The sequence below is a fragment of the Canis lupus genome, chromosome 34, assembly GCF_003254725.2.
Source record: "Canis lupus dingo isolate Sandy chromosome 34, ASM325472v2, whole genome shotgun sequence".
Lineage (NCBI taxonomy): Eukaryota > Metazoa > Chordata > Mammalia > Carnivora > Canidae > Canis > Canis lupus.
Genome location: NC_064276.1, coordinates 10,908,421 through 10,924,954, shown reverse-complemented (window position 1 = coordinate 10,924,954; position 16,534 = coordinate 10,908,421). Strand labels below are relative to the sequence as shown.

Genomic DNA, 16,534 nt, shown 5'->3' with positions numbered 1-16,534 from the left:
TGTGCAGAGGGATGTGGCCTTGGCACATGGCACCTGGGAACGGACGGTCATTGTGGCATCTGAGCCTCACAACAAAGGCAGCTCGCGGCGGGTGAGCACGTGCCTCCAGCCTTCCCATACCGTCATCTGCCTGTTGTTTCATTTACAAGGATATCGACAAAATGGGAGTCAGGTGGGTCCGGTGGACTTGGGTGATGCCACCCATGTGAGCCCCCACGTGTGCAGATCGGCTCGAGCAGAACTGGAAAGACGAGGTCATCAGGACACAGGGCTACACCCTGCCTGAGTCCGGCAATGCGAAGAGCCACAGACGGCGGTGAATGCAGGGCTGTGGAAGGGTCACCTTCACAAAGACAGCAGGTGCTGTGGGTCTTTCTGTGCTGGAGCAGCCCCAGGGATCCCACGGTCATGGTGCCATGGACGAGGCCGGGGCAGCGGCTTCATGAGGCTGCAGAACCCAGTCTTGCAGCCGACGTCAAGGCCCGAACTCCTAACCCAACCATCAAAGCTAAAACAAAAAGCCCATCAATGTCTCGTAAAATGCCAGGTCTTTGCTGGCCCGAACTTAGGGCGTATTGCTTTATGCGGGAGCTTCAGAGACACGTGTGCCAACCTTGTGACCAGTGGGAGCATTTGCCAAGTTCCAGGGACTGCGCTGGGGGAAGCCTGGCACAATCGTTGCCGGGGGAGGACACACCTCTCCACAGAACACCTAAGAGGAAATGTCTGTGCGCCCAGGTTGCAGCCAGTGGTTTGAACCAGGCTGTCGGCCTTGGCGCGGCTGGTGTTTGGGGTGCCTGGCTTTTTCCACACGCATCCCCGTCAGCGTCCTCAGGCTGCTGGAGCAAAACCCAGGGACCCCCAGCAGTGGACACTTATTTTCTCATGTCCTGGAGGCAGGGGAGTCGGAGATCCAGGTGTGGGCAGGCAGGTTTCTCCTGAAAACCTCCCTCCTTGGCCTATGGACACCACCTCCTCCCTGCACGCCTGCGTCCTGACAGTGGACAGATGGGATTGGTGCCCACGCTAGTGACCTCATTTTAAGTTGATTAGCTCTTTAAAGACCCTCTTCCAAAAAAAATCCCCTCTCCCCCAGGTGGACCACGACTTTTCTTTAGCCACAGGAAGGAGAGTCTGAAAAGCCCAGAGAACGTTCCAGATCCCAGGCATTCCTGTCTCTGAAGTGGAGCGGTGACCACTTCCCTTCTATTAGGACTACCCGTCAGCTCAGTGCAGTGGCCCGCGTGTCCAGGGGTGTCACCCGCAGGCACGATGGTGGCCGAGGGCCTTCCGAGCACACAGTAGGGCTTCAGTAGAGTGTGGCTCTGTCCGGGTGAAGCCATATGTGCGGCAGCCTCCACTGGGCTCCCAGATCATGAGCCACAAATCAGCAAGAAAGGATGGGCTGACCTTTTCCCACTAAAGAAACCACATCTGGGACCAGCTGGTGAGTGCATGATGATTCACTGATTCCGACAGGGTCTAGCTGTCCCACCAGGTCACCATGCCCGACTCCCAAGGTTTTGAGCCCAGACTCCTGGCACCTGCTTCCCCTGCTTCCCATCCTGATCGTGGGCCCCTGTGGCCCTCCTGAGCTACCATGCAGAAGTCACCAAGAGGCCCAGGTGTGTGTCCTAGGGTGTATGGCCGTGCTGGCCAGTGGCCCCGGATGGTCGGTCCTCTGGGGCAGGTTAGGAAGGAGGCGGGCAGTACACAGCTCTGGTGGCGTGGCCGCATCCACACAGGCAGTCTCGGGCCTCTGAACTGGCGCAGGTCAAATCTCCATCAGACTTGCAGGTGGTTTCACATTGTTTTTATTCATTTCCAGGCTTTTTGGTGTTGTTCCCTTCATTATACAAATCAAGTGAGATTCGAGTCGGCCGTCTGCTGGGGTCCCAGGAACACCAGGATCACGGGCCGTGTTTGTGAGCGGGTCCACACCAGCTCTCGTGCCGGAGGTAGGCCCTGGCGGGTGGCCCTGCAGGCCCAGAGCGCCTTTCCCCAGGGGCCTGGGCCACGCTCTGGCTCTGCCAGCACCGCCCCGGCCACTGCTGTGCCCATGGGAAGTGGGAAGGGAGGCTGTCTCAGGGCGGGGGAAGGAATGTTCTCTGGGCTCTGGTGGGAAACAGGCCTGACCAGGTGGGCACATAAATCCACCCCCTGCCACAGTCCTATCTCCCTAAGCTTTGGCGTCCTTCCTTCAGATCCCATTTAATGTAGGCAACCGCGATGTCCGCATTTCCATCAGCTCCGTGAACACTGCCAGCCGCTCTCACTGCCCGAACCAATGCCACAAATGCAGAGCCAGCGTCGGGGCAGCTGTCCCCCCTGGGCAGCCTGGCCTGCGGCCCTTAGGGTCACCGCCCTACAAATCCCCCATGTCTCTGTCCATAAACAGTGTGCAATCCTGCAGGTCTTCTTGTGTGCGGGGGTCTGTCCCCTTGGGTCACAGTTTGTACTTGACCCCTGGGCCCCGGAGATTTTAGGTGGGTTTCCAGTTCCAAAGCAATGAGAGGCCGCGGGGGCACAGGTGCTGCAGACAAGGAGCCGGTGGACAGGGGTTGGGAGTGAGAGGTGCCCAGAAGAGCCGGGGGTCAGTGGCCTCCCCTTCCCGGACTCTGCCCCGCCTTCTTCCAAGGCTGCCCCTTTGCCAGCCCAGACCCTGCAGGGCCAGGGCTCCAGGGGCATTGCTGGGCACCCTGAGGCAGCCCAGGCCGAGAGACTGGTTTCCAGGCACTGACCCTTGGGCTGCTGGGGAGAAGGGCTTCCTTCAGGCAGCATGGCTGTCTGTCCTGCAGAGGCCCGGGGAGGGATTCGTAGCCCTGGGGTTCTCCGTCCCAGGCCCTGGCTCTGCAAGTTTTCTGCCCTGGTTCGTGGGGGCCGCTTGGTCATCAAAGCATCAGGGTAACCCCAAGTGATAGCTGCGGCTGTGCGCTGCAGACCGTTCACGCCTCCGGATCTCACCTGATCAGCAAACTCCATCTAGATTTCTATCCTGAGGTTCCATCCCTGGAACCACATCTGCACATGAGTCTTGCTCAGTGGAGACGGTGCTGTGATGATTATTAGGAGGATGCAGGTTGTGGGGAAGGTGGGGTGAGCGTCTTCTGGAAGGAAACTCCCTGGGGCGTCAGCCTGCGGTTGCTGAGAGAGAAGGAGAGCCCCGAGTGCCACATGCTCGCCCGCCACTGCGGTCTTGGCTCATCTGGGCGACCCACAGCCTCCTGGTTCTCTCCCTCTCCCTCCCGGACATCGAGGAGTCCTAGTTTCTGATTCCTCGACCTCTCATGAGCCGCTCTGGACGGCACACCCACCAGGGGCCCTGCGCAGGGCAGAGGGCAGGTGGCGGTGAAGGAGCCTGGCCACACCAGCCCAGGCCCGGGCCCGTGTCTGGCAAGGACATACTGTCCTAAGCGCTCCAACAACCCAGATGGGACTGCACCCCAGAATCCTGCCCCATGTGCTGGGGGAGGCAGTGGTCACTCAGCGGCACAGGGGGGCTCAGTGGGCCCACGAGGGCCCCACACGCTTCAGGGCCGCTGTCTCCTCTTATTTTCTGGAGGGAGTGAGAAGCCAGGCAAACGTGTAAAATGAAAGCAAACCTGTGATGAAAATCCTGAAGGTGATTTTCAAGGAACCACCCAGGACAGGCCCATGGCACCGCTTGTCCTGTGTCTAGTGCATCCCTTGTATTTAAATGGCATGTTGCTTTAATTTATTTTCACTTATTTATTTTTAAAAAGATTTATTTATTTTAGATAGAGAGAGCAGGGGAGCAGGGGAGGGGCAGGAGGAAGAGCAGGGGGAGGAGCAGGGGGAGGGGCAGGGGAGGAGCAGGGTGTGGAGGAGCAAGGAGAGGGATGTGGAGGAAGAGGAGCAAGGGGAGGGGCAGGGAAGGAGAAGGAGCAGGGGGAGGAGCAGAGGGAGGGGCAGGGGGAGGAGGAGCTGGGGAGGAGCAGAGGGGAGGCAGGGGAGGAGAAGGAGCAGGGGAGGAGCAGGGGGAAGAGGAGCAGGGGAGAAGCAGGGAAGGAGGAGGAGCAGGGCAGGAGCAGGGGGAAGAGGAGCAGGGGAGAAGAAAGGAAGAAGGAGGAGAAAGGGGAGGAGCAGAGGGAGGAGGAGCAGGGGGAGGAGGAGCAGGGGGAGGAGCAGAGGGAGGAGGAGCAAGGGGGAAGAGCAGAGGGGGGCAGGGGCAGGGCAGGGGGAGGAAGAGCAGAGGGAGAGGGAGAATCGCTCTCAGACACCCCCCACCCCCGCCCCGGCCACACCACGGCGCAGGTAGGTGAGGAGTCTGAAGGGCTAATAATCTGCCTGCAGTCAGCTGCTCCGCAGGCAGGGGTGGGGGAAGCTGCCCTTAGGAAATCGAGGTAAGTGTGCAAGGGACCAGGCTCCGGGGAAGTAGCGGTCCTGGGGTCGCAGGGATGCCCGAGCAGTGTCACTGGCCACTTCACCCCAGGGCTGTGGGTCCCCTTGTAGGGGGACGTGCCCTGCTCCCATGCGGCTCACACCTGAGGCCCTGCCTGCATGGTGGCCTGCATCGGCCCAGTCCCAGCACCTGTGTCCTGCCATGGGGCTGCTGTGTCCTCCTGCAGCGGAACATTCTAGGCCAGTGTGTTTCTGAAAACATGGAGCAGGTGGAAAAGGAGCGTGAGCCACGAATGTGTCCTTGTGTGCCTCACCCCTGCAGCGCCCCGTTAGAAGCCAGATCTGCGTCGGTTCCCGAGCCTGCAGGCTCCTGGGTCCCACCTGGCCTCAGCAGTGTCCCTGGGCTCCACCACCCTCACCACTTCTCTCCGGGCGCTTCCAGCAGCCCGGCCTCCAGCATGCAGCTGGCTCCACAGACAGAGGCGAGCTCCCCTGAGAGCAGGAGGGAAGGACGGGACAGCCTGGTAGCCACCCCTTCCCGCCAGGGCCGTTGCCTTCCTGAGTCCCCTTGCCTGGGGCCCAGAGCATGGCACCTGCAGCTCCCATCCTCCCCCGGGGACTGCTGCACATGCAGGACAGTCTTGTCCCCCGCTGACCTGGCGCACAGGGTCCTTGCTGCGGCCCCCACCTCTGTGCCTGGAACACCGCGGCAGCCAAGAGTGGGCTCACGCAGCCCTCCACGCACAGGACTGCTTTTCACTACACGAGTGCCAGGTGGGGAGGGCCAGGGGTGACCCTAGACCACAGGCCCCACATCCCTTCAGGGCCACATGTTCACAAGGATGGGGCCTGCACAGGCAGGATTCATCTTATCCTTCTGGACCAAAGAGTGTCCAGTAGGTACCTGCAGGCCAGCAGAAGCAGAGGGGAGCCCACCGCCACCCGCAGTGGACTCTGAGGACCCGGAGAGGTGCCCATGACAAGGTGTGTGCACCTGCCACAGAAGGGTCTGATGGGACGCCTGAGGTGCCGTGAGCCCCCGTCACAGGAGTGGCATGCCCACCTACTTGCCTGACATAAATTATGCTCTTGCCCCAGGCTAGTGCTGTGGCAAAGCTGGAGTTTGTGTTCAGGCTGATTACTCGAACTTGGACTAATGTTCCATGAAAAGAGAGTCTCTATCATTAAATTCATTAATTAAGGTCCCATTTGCAGACTGATTATGAGTCTGAGTCACTGTGTGATGGGACAGGCCCCTGCTGGTGGGGCCCCTGTGAACATGTGGTCAGTCTCTGAGGGCCCGGGTGGCCCAGCACCTGTTAGAACCCAGGCTGGTGTGTCGGGGCAGAGGTCCTGGGACCAGTGGGGCTGGGGGTGTCCCTTCCACCCTGGACCCCACGCCTAGTGTGCCGCTGTGTGGGCGCAGGGAGGCTGGTCTGGGCAGGTCCACCCTTGGCTGTGCCCCGGGGCCCATAGCTCCTGAGGGACAGGCTGCAGCTGCCTTACCCCTGTCCCCTGACTCAGGGCCCTGCTCTGCAACCTCCCCCTCCCCTCTGCTCCCTGGCTTTGTCCCCTCACCCCTCCTGGGGCAGGTGGACTTGCTGGGTCCCCTCCTAGACAAGTGCCTGCAGCACCAGCTCCTCAGCCAAGGGCACTTTCTCTCTCCCCCCACCCCTGCTGGCTTGCACTTCTCCCCACCCTGCCCCTGCACTGGGGGGGCCATGGCTGCCACGGGCTGTGCATAAGCCAGGCCCCATGCTAGGTCCTTCAGCCTCAGGCAAGCCCAGAAGCTCGGAGCCTGCAGGCCCCTCGGGGCAGGTGCGCCGTGAGGTGCGGGGGGGTCCACACCACTTAGGGGGTGGCGGAGAGGCTGCGGCTGTGCTCTGTTGCTGGGTGGGCAGCCGAGTGGAGTCTACCCTGTGCCACCCACTGTTTCTGCTCCCGTTTTCCTCTTCCCAGAAATGTTAGCTTCTCTCTGAGTCTTCCTGACACAAGATTCCTCCCTGCGACACCCAGATGGGTCACTAGCAGATGTCACAGCGTCACGTGAAAACCACTTTTCCCCCTGGCCTGGGCTGTATTCCTGCAGCCTGTATTCTATGGGGTTATTGGAGACTCTCCTCCCATTGCCGGTCACCCCATGTCAGGTGAACCTGACAAATTTGGGTGAGCAACCCAGCCTGCACCTACTGACATCCAGCCACGGTGTCCCAGCCCTGTCCTGGGGACCATGGGATGTCCTGCCCCCAGGGGCTGCAGCAGGTGATCCGAAGCTACCCCTGCCTGTTATCCCACCTGGGCTTCCCAAGCACTAATGGGGCTGCCCCGCCCCCCCCCCCCCCCCCCCCCCCCCGTCTCTCCCTCCCTCTCCCCTCCCTCTCCCCTGCTCTCTCCTCCTCTGCCCTCCCCTCCCCTCCCCTCCCTTTCTCTGGCTAAAAGGAGCACTACCCCTTCTGGTGCCCTGGCCTCTGGACCGGCCCATCCCTCCCCGGTGAATGTCCTCCCTCCTCCTACTCCGTCTGTCAAGATCTTAGGTGCTCTCAAAGACCGGAGCCCAGGACAGCTGGCGGTACCCCTGCCCACCAGGCCAGGGGGGCATCATTTCAGCAGAACGCGGCAAAGGTGGACACTGGATGCCTAACCTGCCGGAGCAGCTTCTAGGGCCTGGCATGGGCCCCTCCTGCTCTCCCCAGCCTCTCCTGGCCCAGCCTGCTGTGCATCCCTGGGAGCTGGGCAGGCAGACACTGAGCACCTCTTGTGCCCAGCACAGCCTCTGCAAGCCCTGGCCCAGCAGGAATGGGGTTCGCACAAATAGTGTGCACACGAGTCCATCAGCTCCGTTCACCGGCTTCATATGAAGAACATATGGATTATGCATTTAGAATAACGCGGTGCCTTGAGAAGCAGAGGTGTGGCATACTCGGCCCGTGCACCCCCCGGCGACCACCCCCCCCAAGTACTACTGCCATCACTGTTACCTCCTGTGAGATTGATAGAGTCCCAGGACCACAGGGCAGCTCTGCTCAGTCTAGGCTACATCGTCACCTGCAGGGAGGGGGACATCAGGTGATCCTGCAGAAACTCAGCTCCTTTTCCAGGAGCCCCATCCCTGGAAAGACCACGCCACTGTGACAAAACTGAATTACCAGGGGATGCTGGGAATGTAGCATCAGCCACCCCACTGGGGTCAGGGGTCCCGCAAAGCCTGAAAAGCCCCTCATCCTGGTCTAATTCCCGCTTCGGGCCTTCAGTACCTTCTTACATTTTGGGTTCAGTTCAGGACATCAAGGCTTTTTTACTGGGGGGAGCTTTTGGCTTCTGAATTCCACCCTTGGTGTTTAGACATTTTTAGAAGTGACTGCAAGCTCTGGTGGTGCTGGGGGGTGGGCGCTGGGTCTTCCCTGGTCCCTGGCTTGCGAGGGGAGCTGTGCCATTCCCATCTACTGTGGGCTTGGGGATGCCTGAGGACCTTCGAGGTGCCCACCCTCCCTCCCTGACAGCACAATGGGGGCACCACCCACTCAGGGCTCAGCCAGGTGCACGTGTGCCTGGTCCCGACACTTCAGATAAAGTCTTCACTCCAGAGCCAGAGTCCTCCAGGGAAAAAGCAATTTTTCCACAATCATTTCTTCATAAAGCTGATGGAAGGCAGTTCTCCCTCCCTTTCCCCCTTCCCCCTGCCTTCTCTTACTCCATTGGCCCCACTGTTCCGGCTCCTTCCAACAGGACCTGAGACAGGGCCAGCGGAAAGGGTCATGGCGTTACTTCCCTGGGCTTCCCTGCCTTCCCAGGGTGTGACCCTGGCTGAGGGGCTTTCCGGTTTCTCCCACATTGTGGCACCGCTGGAACAGGTGCTCTGGCCAGCGTCACTGTGAGGGAGGACATGACAGCTGACCCAGACGAAGCGCTTTCATGGAGCTGCCCTAGGAAGACTGCATCTCCCCGGCACCCTGGCACACAGTGCGGAGGGGTGGGTACTCCTGCCCTCAGTGTACCAGCTCAAAGGAGGCAGTTCACAGCAGCTCCTCTGCTGCCTACTGTACCTCCCCTCTCTCCACCCTGGCCTGGGCCATCCCTTCACTGGAGGCCTGTCCACGGTGATCCTGCAGCCTGGGCACCCACACTCCACTAGAGGAGCTTTGTCTGGGCACCAGACTCCAGGAACACCATGTAGCCAGTGACGAGTCTGCAGGAGGGGCCAGCCTCAGTTTCCATTAATCTGCTGTTATCTGTTTTGGGAACCAGGAGACCCCAAGAGTCCTCCCACCAGAAAGGACTGGAGCATTAAAGATCTTGCTTCTCGCTCTTCTCTTGTTCTAGGTGTGTGTGTGTGGGGGGGGGGGGGCAGAGAGAGAGAGAGAGAGAGAGGAGGGAGGAGGGAGAGGCAGAACAGGAGGCCGGCTGTCTGCAGCCCGGCAGGCAGGCCTGCCCAGGGAAAGCCGGGTGGCATAAATCGCATGCATAATCTCAGGAGACCACCACTTTAAATCTTAATTGGTTGCCTTTTAAATATCATTTAAGGGCTGGCTTCTCTGCCTCTCTCTCTAGTTAAGAAGGTGTCGTGTCAAACTCTATTACCTTGTTGGATGTCTCTCCCTTAAGTTTAAAAAAAAAAGGGGAAGGAAGGGAAGAAAAAACAAAGAAATGGAGGCATCAGCGGCGGATGGAGGGTCGATAAAGCTTTTAGATTTGGAGACGTTTACCGGGAGCCCATTTCCCGCGGCTAAGAGTTGTTAATGGAGCTTAAGGAATTATCTCAGACTGGGCCGGCCGGGAGCGCCGTATATTTCCCGCGCCTGTTCCCCTGTCGGGTCTGGATATGCTGCTGTCAGACTCGCTTAATGAAAAGTAACGCGCCGCTGATTACAGTTTTATTTGGGCTCTATGTAAAGAGCGCCGTTAATTTAGCATCCCTTCCTCGGTGTGTTTGAATTGGCCACGCCTGAATGGCTGAGAGCGCGGTCCCCAGCGCTCCTCTGCGCCTCCAGCTCCTTCCCTGACAGCCTCCCAGGGAGGGAGATGGGGCCCCTGCCCCCGACTGCGACCTTTCCCCGAAGCATCAACTCTTGAAATCCAGGTCTGGTCCCAACTTACTCCTTGCAGGTGCCCGGTGGCCAGCCTCCCTGAGGGGACACAGGCCTGAGGGTGGGTAAGGGTGCCCACTGCAAACCTTCCAGAGTTTATTCCTCCCCCAAAGGGAAGGAGGAGGTCGAGGTTACAGCCTTGCTGTGTGGCTGAATCCTATCTCCCCCCACCCCCCGCCCATCCACCTGATGTCTTTATTTTGCACAATTTTGCAGATTAACCGAATAAATCTCTCCTGGTCAGTGCACCAAGATCTGAGGGCTTGGGCAGGGCAGGTCTGCGGGCACAGGCCTTGCCCAGAGCGTGAGGTCCCCAGGGCAGCGGGCTTGGGCAGCAGCCAGAGGCCTCGGGGGCCTGAGCTGACCTGGGGAGCAGGGGTCCAGACCCAGAGGCCGCCCGCAGCCGGGGGCCCAGGCGCGGCCCCACCCCGCCGCGATGCCTGCCTCCGCGAAGCCTGACTTTTGCAGGAAACGCCTGGCTTTGTCTGGGGCTGGGCTGGGGGCGCCGAGCGGCCGCCCTCGGGCCGCATTAAAATTCCTGGCGCCCCGGCCGCGGCCGCGACGCGTCTCCCGCGAGACTCCACTTTCGCTATTACTGTCAAGTACCCTTGACTCTTTATTTTTGCCCTTTTATCTATTACAACTAATTCGAGTTCTTTTGCCCTTTTCAGTGTAAGACGTGGGCTTTCTGCAAAGCCTCCCCCTGCCAGCGAGCTCTCGGAGCGCGGAGCCTTTAGAAATTGAGGGGTTTACTGTCAAAATGAAAATTTCACTTCAAATTATCTTGGCTGATGCTCGCTCGCCAGGCCGGGGGCTCCCGCCGCAGCCTTTTGACAGGCACATCAGCGGCGAGCCTCCGAATCTCGATAATATCATCCAAGAGAGCGAAAGTCAATACGGTGACAGCGCGCGGGCGGATACAATCCAATTACCGCGCGGTCCGGCCGGGCCCGGGGCTGGGCGCCTGGGGCGGGGCCTCCCGGGGCCCGGACTGCCTGCCCGGGTCGCTCCAGGGCTGGGGTCCGAGGTCCCGCCCGCAGGGTCGGGGCCCAGCACTCAGGGGTGCCCGGCGCACACCCGGGAGCTGCCTCCGGCTGCGCTGCGCTTCCCTCTGCCGGTGCCACCTCGTCCCAACGACCACCCTCCCCCGCATCAGGCCCGTTGACAGCGCCCCCGGCCTGCCCGGAGCCTCGCCCCGGGGCCAAACCCCACAGGGCTCCAGTCAAGGCCCCGCCTCGCGCGTCCCTCGAAGGCCGCCCGCCCGTCCGCGAGACGACCCGCGCTCCAGCCGCGCTGCCCCCGCCGCTGCCCCCTTGCAGGTCCTTGGCGTAGGCGGCCCGTCCTCCCTCGGGACACCCGGGGCTGTAAGGCGGCCCAGTGGGGCCTCAGGACGAGCGCTTGCAGGCGGGGACGAGTCCGAGTGGGCCCCGTGCTTGGGGCCAGGCGCCCGCGGGAGTCCTCAGAAGCCTGGGAACTGCGACCTTCCTGCACCTCGGAGATGCCGGCCGTCCGCGGGCTCCGCTCCGAGGGGTGGGGCTGGGGGGCCGGGGGTTAGCAGCAAGCGCAGGGGTTTGGAGCGCGCTGGAACTGGGCGAGGCGGGGCAAGCCGCCGGCCACCCTCCCTCCCCGGCCCCCACCCCAGGCCTAGACTCCCAGCCCCGCCCCATCCCTGCGACAGCCTAAGCGCTTCCCGCCCACCCCCCCCCCCCTTCCAGGCGCGGCCTAGGGCTCTGGGCGGACGCTCGGGTCGCGCGCGGCTGCGGGTCCTTGGAGGGAGGTCGCCGAAGAAGGGCCTCAGGGCACGGATGGCCTCCCTCCTCGCTCTCCCCTCAACACAGTGCCTGGGAATTCAGAAAGTTTAAAAGTTATTCTAATCTAGCAAGAGGAACTCCCATTTTCTCAAAATTTGGAGTTTGGTATAATGGGGGAGAGTGTAACAGTCCCCAGCCTCTCATCCAATTCCACTCGAGTTCAACAACCTGGAATATACTGTAACTCTTCTTTTGAAAAACAACTTTATAGAGCATCTGGGGCTCTGCACCAACTTCCGCGGGACTCTGGGCCAAGGACCCTGCTCCCGCTCACTCCCTTGGGGATTAGCACCTTTCCTCCCGCAGAGACCTCCAATCCCGGGCTGGAAACGTGTTCATGTTGCAATGCAAACACCATCACTCGGTTTATTGGTTTTGTTATATTAGCCTCTGAAGCAGGCAATTATTGGTGTGAACATACATTTTTTAAAAAAAACATAATTTTATCGAGTTAAGAGTGTGCAATAGTGTGAACGAGGTGGAGTGCTGTTGGCAAATGTGCGGAAGATGAGATCAGGTCCCCAGGCTGAGGAGTCTTCCGGGAGGAACGCTGGCATGCCTCGAACCCGAAAGGAGACAGCAAAACAAAGCCTCAGAACGGAAATGTCTTCTCCATGTAAACTTTCAGACGTAAACTTTATGCTTAGGGTGGCTCCCTTCTGCCTGTGAGCAGCCCTATCCCGATGGGTCTCGGAGTTTGGAAATGGCCTGAACTAGTGCATGTCCAGGTGGGGTCGGTGGACCTGGCAAGACAGCTCAGGCGGCTGGCGTGTAGCCTGGAGAGGCCGAGTTCAGCTCCTCCCTCTACAGTGGGTTGGCTGCCTGAACTTTGCCACGCTCTCGTCCTGCTTTGGAAACTTGGTAGAAAAAGAGTCTGTGACCCACAGGCCTGCAGCCCCAGCATGGGCTCCTCCTCCTCTGCTCAGGGGCAGGGGCCAGTTAGGCGCAGAAGGGCTTGCCTCCGGCCTTCGGGAGGGCCAGCAGCTCCTTGGCTGCACCTGAGGCCGGTGCATCATGGGGTGCAGCAGGAGGGAAAGTGCGCGCCAAGGGTGTCGTCAACACGTTGGCGCCTGCCCCCAGCGAGCGTCCCAGCGGCCCTGGGTCCAGGAGGGCGCCCTTGGCGGTGGCCCAGGCCTGGTTCAAAGTGCTGTGCCTGAGAATGGGGTCGTGAAAGACCCCATCCACCCAGTTTCTGAGACTGGTTACCGGGGAGTCCTGGTGCCTGTCCAGGGCACCAGTAGGGGCTGGGGCCGCAGGCGAGGATGAAGCAGGAGCCAAGGAAGTGGCCGCAGGGGCCGCAGCGCCTTGACGCTTGAGCATGCAGGATGGAAACTCAGTCTGACTCAGGGCAGTTGTGGCCGCGGTAGCAGTGTGTGCCAGGGACCAGATGCGCGGCTTGGCCTCCAGGCCCGCCGGGGCCCCAGCCTGTGCAAAGCCCAGCTTGGCCTCACAAGCCTGTGAGCCGCCCCCTGCACCGGGCTGCTGCTCTGGCCCAGCCGCTGTGGTCCGGAGGCAGCTCCTGGCTCTCTCCATGTCCTGGTCCAGGGCGGTCCCGCCACCGGCGGCCAGGGGCATCCGCAGGGTGCCCGAGGCCTCCTTCCCTGGGGCGCTCGGACCGTCGGGCGCCGCAGGGATGCGCTCCAGACCGCCTTCCAGGGGCTGGAAGGGCGGCTTCAGCTCGCACTCATGGGGCTCCCCCTCCAGCGGGTCGAAGTCCTCCAAGTCGGTGAGCTCTAGATCCTTCTCCTCTTTGCCCAGGGACTCTGCACAGGATAGAGGGAGGGGCCAGTGCAGGAAGAGAGGAATGTGTGTAGCAGAACCCCACTGGTCCTTCCTAGCTCTGTGCCCCTGGTTATGGGGCAGACCCTGGAGCTAGGAAAAGCACCACAGCCCTTCCTTGTACCTCCCACCTGCTCCAGATGCTCTCTATCCCCCCGGAGGGTACACGGGAGACTCAGGGAGTCCCTCCTCAGATTCAGGGTGGGCGTGTCTCAGGTTGTAGATGCCCCTTTTGGGCTTCTTGAAGCCTGCTCCCAGTTCCAACTGCAGGCCCCCTGGGCTCAGGGCCTCTCAGGGCCACCTCATTCATTTGCTGCCCAAACCCTCACAGTTTGCTTTAACTACCCCAGATTCAGTGTCTTTAGAGGTCTTAGCACCCCAAAGAAGGCACAGGGAGTCCCGACCTCCGTGCCCAGCCCTGGCATCACCAACTCCCACCCACCTTCGTTCTTGGTGCTCTTGAGGGGCTCCTCCCTGGTTTCCTCCTCCACCCCTTCTTCCTCCTCGCCCTCTGCATAGGGTCGCTTCTCGTCTGCACATTTGTTCCTTGGCGGCCATGTCATCTTATTTTCTTTCTTGAGGCGCCGGCGCGCGTTGGCGAACCAGGTGGACACCTGCGTGAGGGTCATCTTGGTGATGATGGCCAGCATGATCTTCTCGCCCTTGGTGGGGTAGGGGTTCTTGCGGTGCTCCTGCAACCAGGCCTTGAGCGTGCTGGTGGTCTCGCGCGTGGCATTCTTCCGCCGCGTCCCGCTGTCCATGGTCCCGTACCTGGGGACAGGCTGGGCAATGGGTCGCCGGCCGAGGCCCTTGTGGTGCCGGAGGCCAGAGCAAGGCCCGTGCAGGCTTTCAGGCCTCATCATGGGGTAAGACCTGGGCGGGACCGAGGCCCCGCCCTTCGCCACTGCCCATGCACTGCTTTCTGGGGCCCCAGAAAGTGAAGATGCTTATGTTTGATTAAACTTAAAGGGAGCCTGGCTCTTTCCCAGCCAGAGTGGTCAGGAGTGGAGTGGGGGCTCAAAACCTGGCCAGGTCTCTGTCATTGTCACTACCTAGACATCTACTTCTTTGGGTTCCTTTATGAGGTGTCTCTCCTACCCTTCTGATCCCCAGACCAGGAAAGCACATCGTAGAAGTGTGAGACCAACTGTATAACACCCATGGGCAGAAGCGGTCATTAGTGCCCACAGAAAGAAAATGCCCAGATAGCCTATGGTGAACTTTCTGCAGTTAGTTCCTAATTGTTCCCTCCTCTCCCCAAGGTGGGCCATGCTGTCTTTGAGTGGGTCCCACTGGACTCCCCCTTCCAGTTCTCACCACAGGGGGAAGGTGGATGGGGCTCCCACACACCCACATGGGCTGCGCATCTTGGGTTGGGGCAGGTGTCCGAAGCCTGGGCAATAAGACCTGTCTGCTCAGGGAAACCACATCACAGCAAGGGCTTTGGGAGTCCAGACAGTGGGCTGGGGGTGGGGGTGGTGGGGACGCACCTTAACCCCTGTGGAGCATGGCTTGCCTAGGGAGTGGGGCTGGACTAAACCAAGGTCATCGGGAGCTGGACCAGAAAAATGCCCCTCCTTCTACCTCCCAACTTTTTCTAGGGGGTGTGGAGCTGGTGGGGCTGGTGTGTGTGGGTGATTCTGACGGCTGATGGAGCCCTGCGGCCCATGCAGGGCATGCGAGGACTTCTGTCCCTCACCTGTCGTAGGGATACTGGCCCAGCGCCGGCTCGTAGGGGTAGTAGGCAGCGGCCGCGGCAGGCGCCAGGCCCGCATGCGCAGATCCAGGCCCATCCTTGGAGTCGAAGCCGTTCTGTAGGATCCCAGGAGCCTGGGGTCGAAGCTTCCTGGAGGCGACCCAGCTCGACCCCGCCCCCTCCCCCACATCCCTCTGCTCCTGAACGCTGGGCACAGACCCTGGGCAGCCTCACCAGCCACCCCGACCGTTCCCGACTCTCTCTAGGGCCCAGGGAGCGTTGGGGTAGGGGAATGGGGAGGAGGGGTGAGAATGAGATTAGAGGAATAAAGGGGCAGAGAAGAGGGTAGGGGGCTGGGACGGCAGCACTGGAGAGGAGGGTGAGCGGATGGCTGGGAGAGGGAGAGGTGGAGCAAAAGGGAGGTCCGAAAGGGGTTGAGTGGTGGGGGTTGGGAGGAGAGGGAGAGAGAGACCCAGAGGAGTGAGGATAGGGGTTGTGGAGATGGGGAGCAGGGGCTGCCCTGGGCCATGGTGCTGTGGTCAGGCTTGGGGGGTTCCCCGCCCGGGGGCCTGGCGGGGTTCTGAGCAGCCAGGCGAGGAGGTGTACAGGTGAAGCAGCAGCGAAGGGTGCTTTTCCCACCCCTACAACCTGGGGTCCAGGGCACCGGCGCCCCTGACTCCAGAGTTCAGGGAGTGGGCTTGGCAAATCCGGGGCAGGGGCGTGGCGTGGCGTGGCGGGAAGGTCTCAGATCCTCCCCCTCCCCTTACCAGCGAGTAGAAGGCGGACGCCTCGGAGCCGTAGGTCACGTAGTTGCCGTAGCCCTGCGAGCCCCCGTAGGGGCCCCCATACACGCCCAGCGCCGCGGCAGAGTTGAGCTCGTGGCGCGCGGTGGCCAGCAGCCGGCTCTCGTAGACCGGGCAGTAGACGGGCGCCTGGGCCGACGCGGCGGGCCCCGACTCGGCCAGCGTGCGGCCACCCGACTCGCAGCACGTGCTCAGGGAGTTGGTGGTCATCAGGAACTGGAGGGGAGACGGGCCGCGAGGAAGGGCGGGCGCGCGCGCGCGAGGCTGGGGCTCTAGGCCTCCACCCGCCCTGCTCCCGGCCCAGGAGGGCGCCCCGTTGCCCGCGGCGCGCGCGCTCCTTCCCGCCGGGAGTCGGCTCTGCGGGGCTGCTTCCTCCAGCCTCTTGGGCCCCGCCCGTCCAGGCCCCGAGTGCACCCCCCCGGGGGTCCGTCCCTGTGTGGGGGGTTCCCAGGCCGCGCACGCCCTCCTGTGTCACGTCTGTCTTGAGTCCCTGGGCTCCTCTGGGGCGAAGCCACGGACCCGGGGTGGGGTGCGGGTGCGGGTGCGGGTGGGAGTGGGGATCAAGCAAAGCGGGAGAAATGGGGCCCCCGCACGTCAGACTGTCTCAGCGCCCCTGCGCTCCGCCGGGCTGGGTGCGAGGGAGGAGCGCGCGGCACAGGCCCGGGTCCGGGGCAGCGACGCCGCGGGGCCGCACCGCCCGCCCGCCCGCGTGTCCCGCCGCGCCCCCGCACCGCGCAAGGCCCCTTACCTGGGGTGCGGAGGAATACGGGTATCCAAACTGCGGGTAGGACATGGCGCGCGCGGCCCGGGGCCGGCGGGCGGGGCCGGCGAGGTCCTGCGCCGCGGGGGGCGGCGCGGCGCGGCGCGGCCACTGCTCCGGGGCCGCCGGCTCCTAGGCGCTGGGAGGGCGAAGCAGAAGAGCCGGTTACTTCATCCACACGCCCCGCAAACTTTTCTAACCCGGTAGGGAAGTGAGCGGCGGCGGCCGCAGCGAGCCTG

The 16,534-nt window shown here is 61.9% G+C and overlaps 1 protein-coding gene and 1 long non-coding RNA gene across 5 annotated transcripts; both read right to left on the bottom strand.

Annotated features, from left to right (window-relative positions):
- Nucleotides 1–868: 868 nt before the first annotated feature.
- LOC112662837 (uncharacterized) lies at nucleotides 869–7,843 on the bottom strand. Of its 3 annotated transcripts, none has more exons than XR_007408267.1 (3): nucleotides 7,617–7,843; nucleotides 7,341–7,407; nucleotides 869–4,614 (listed from the first exon to the last, which is right to left on the bottom strand). It is a non-coding gene; the product is annotated as an uncharacterized LOC112662837 (long non-coding RNA). The 3 variants fall into 3 exon arrangements; XR_003138878.3 differs by having other exon boundaries at nucleotides 869–3,144; XR_007408268.1 differs by having other exon boundaries at nucleotides 7,625–7,843.
- A 3,754-nt stretch (nucleotides 7,844–11,597) lies between these two features.
- On the bottom strand, nucleotides 11,598–16,374 carry IRX4 (iroquois homeobox 4). Of its 2 annotated transcripts, none has more exons than XM_035710250.2 (5): nucleotides 16,284–16,374; nucleotides 15,500–15,751; nucleotides 14,736–14,866; nucleotides 13,479–13,807; nucleotides 11,598–13,020 (listed from the first exon to the last, which is right to left on the bottom strand). In XM_035710250.2, exons 1-5 carry the CDS (start codon nucleotides 16,326–16,328, stop codon nucleotides 12,197–12,199), a joined length of 1,581 nt encoding a protein of 526 aa, XP_035566143.1. In that variant the 5' UTR covers nucleotides 16,329–16,374; the 3' UTR covers nucleotides 11,598–12,196. The 2 variants fall into 2 exon arrangements, with proteins under 2 accessions (XP_035566143.1, XP_035566144.1); XM_035710251.2 differs by having other exon boundaries at nucleotides 14,736–14,848.
- Between the last annotated feature and the right edge of the window lie 160 nt (nucleotides 16,375–16,534).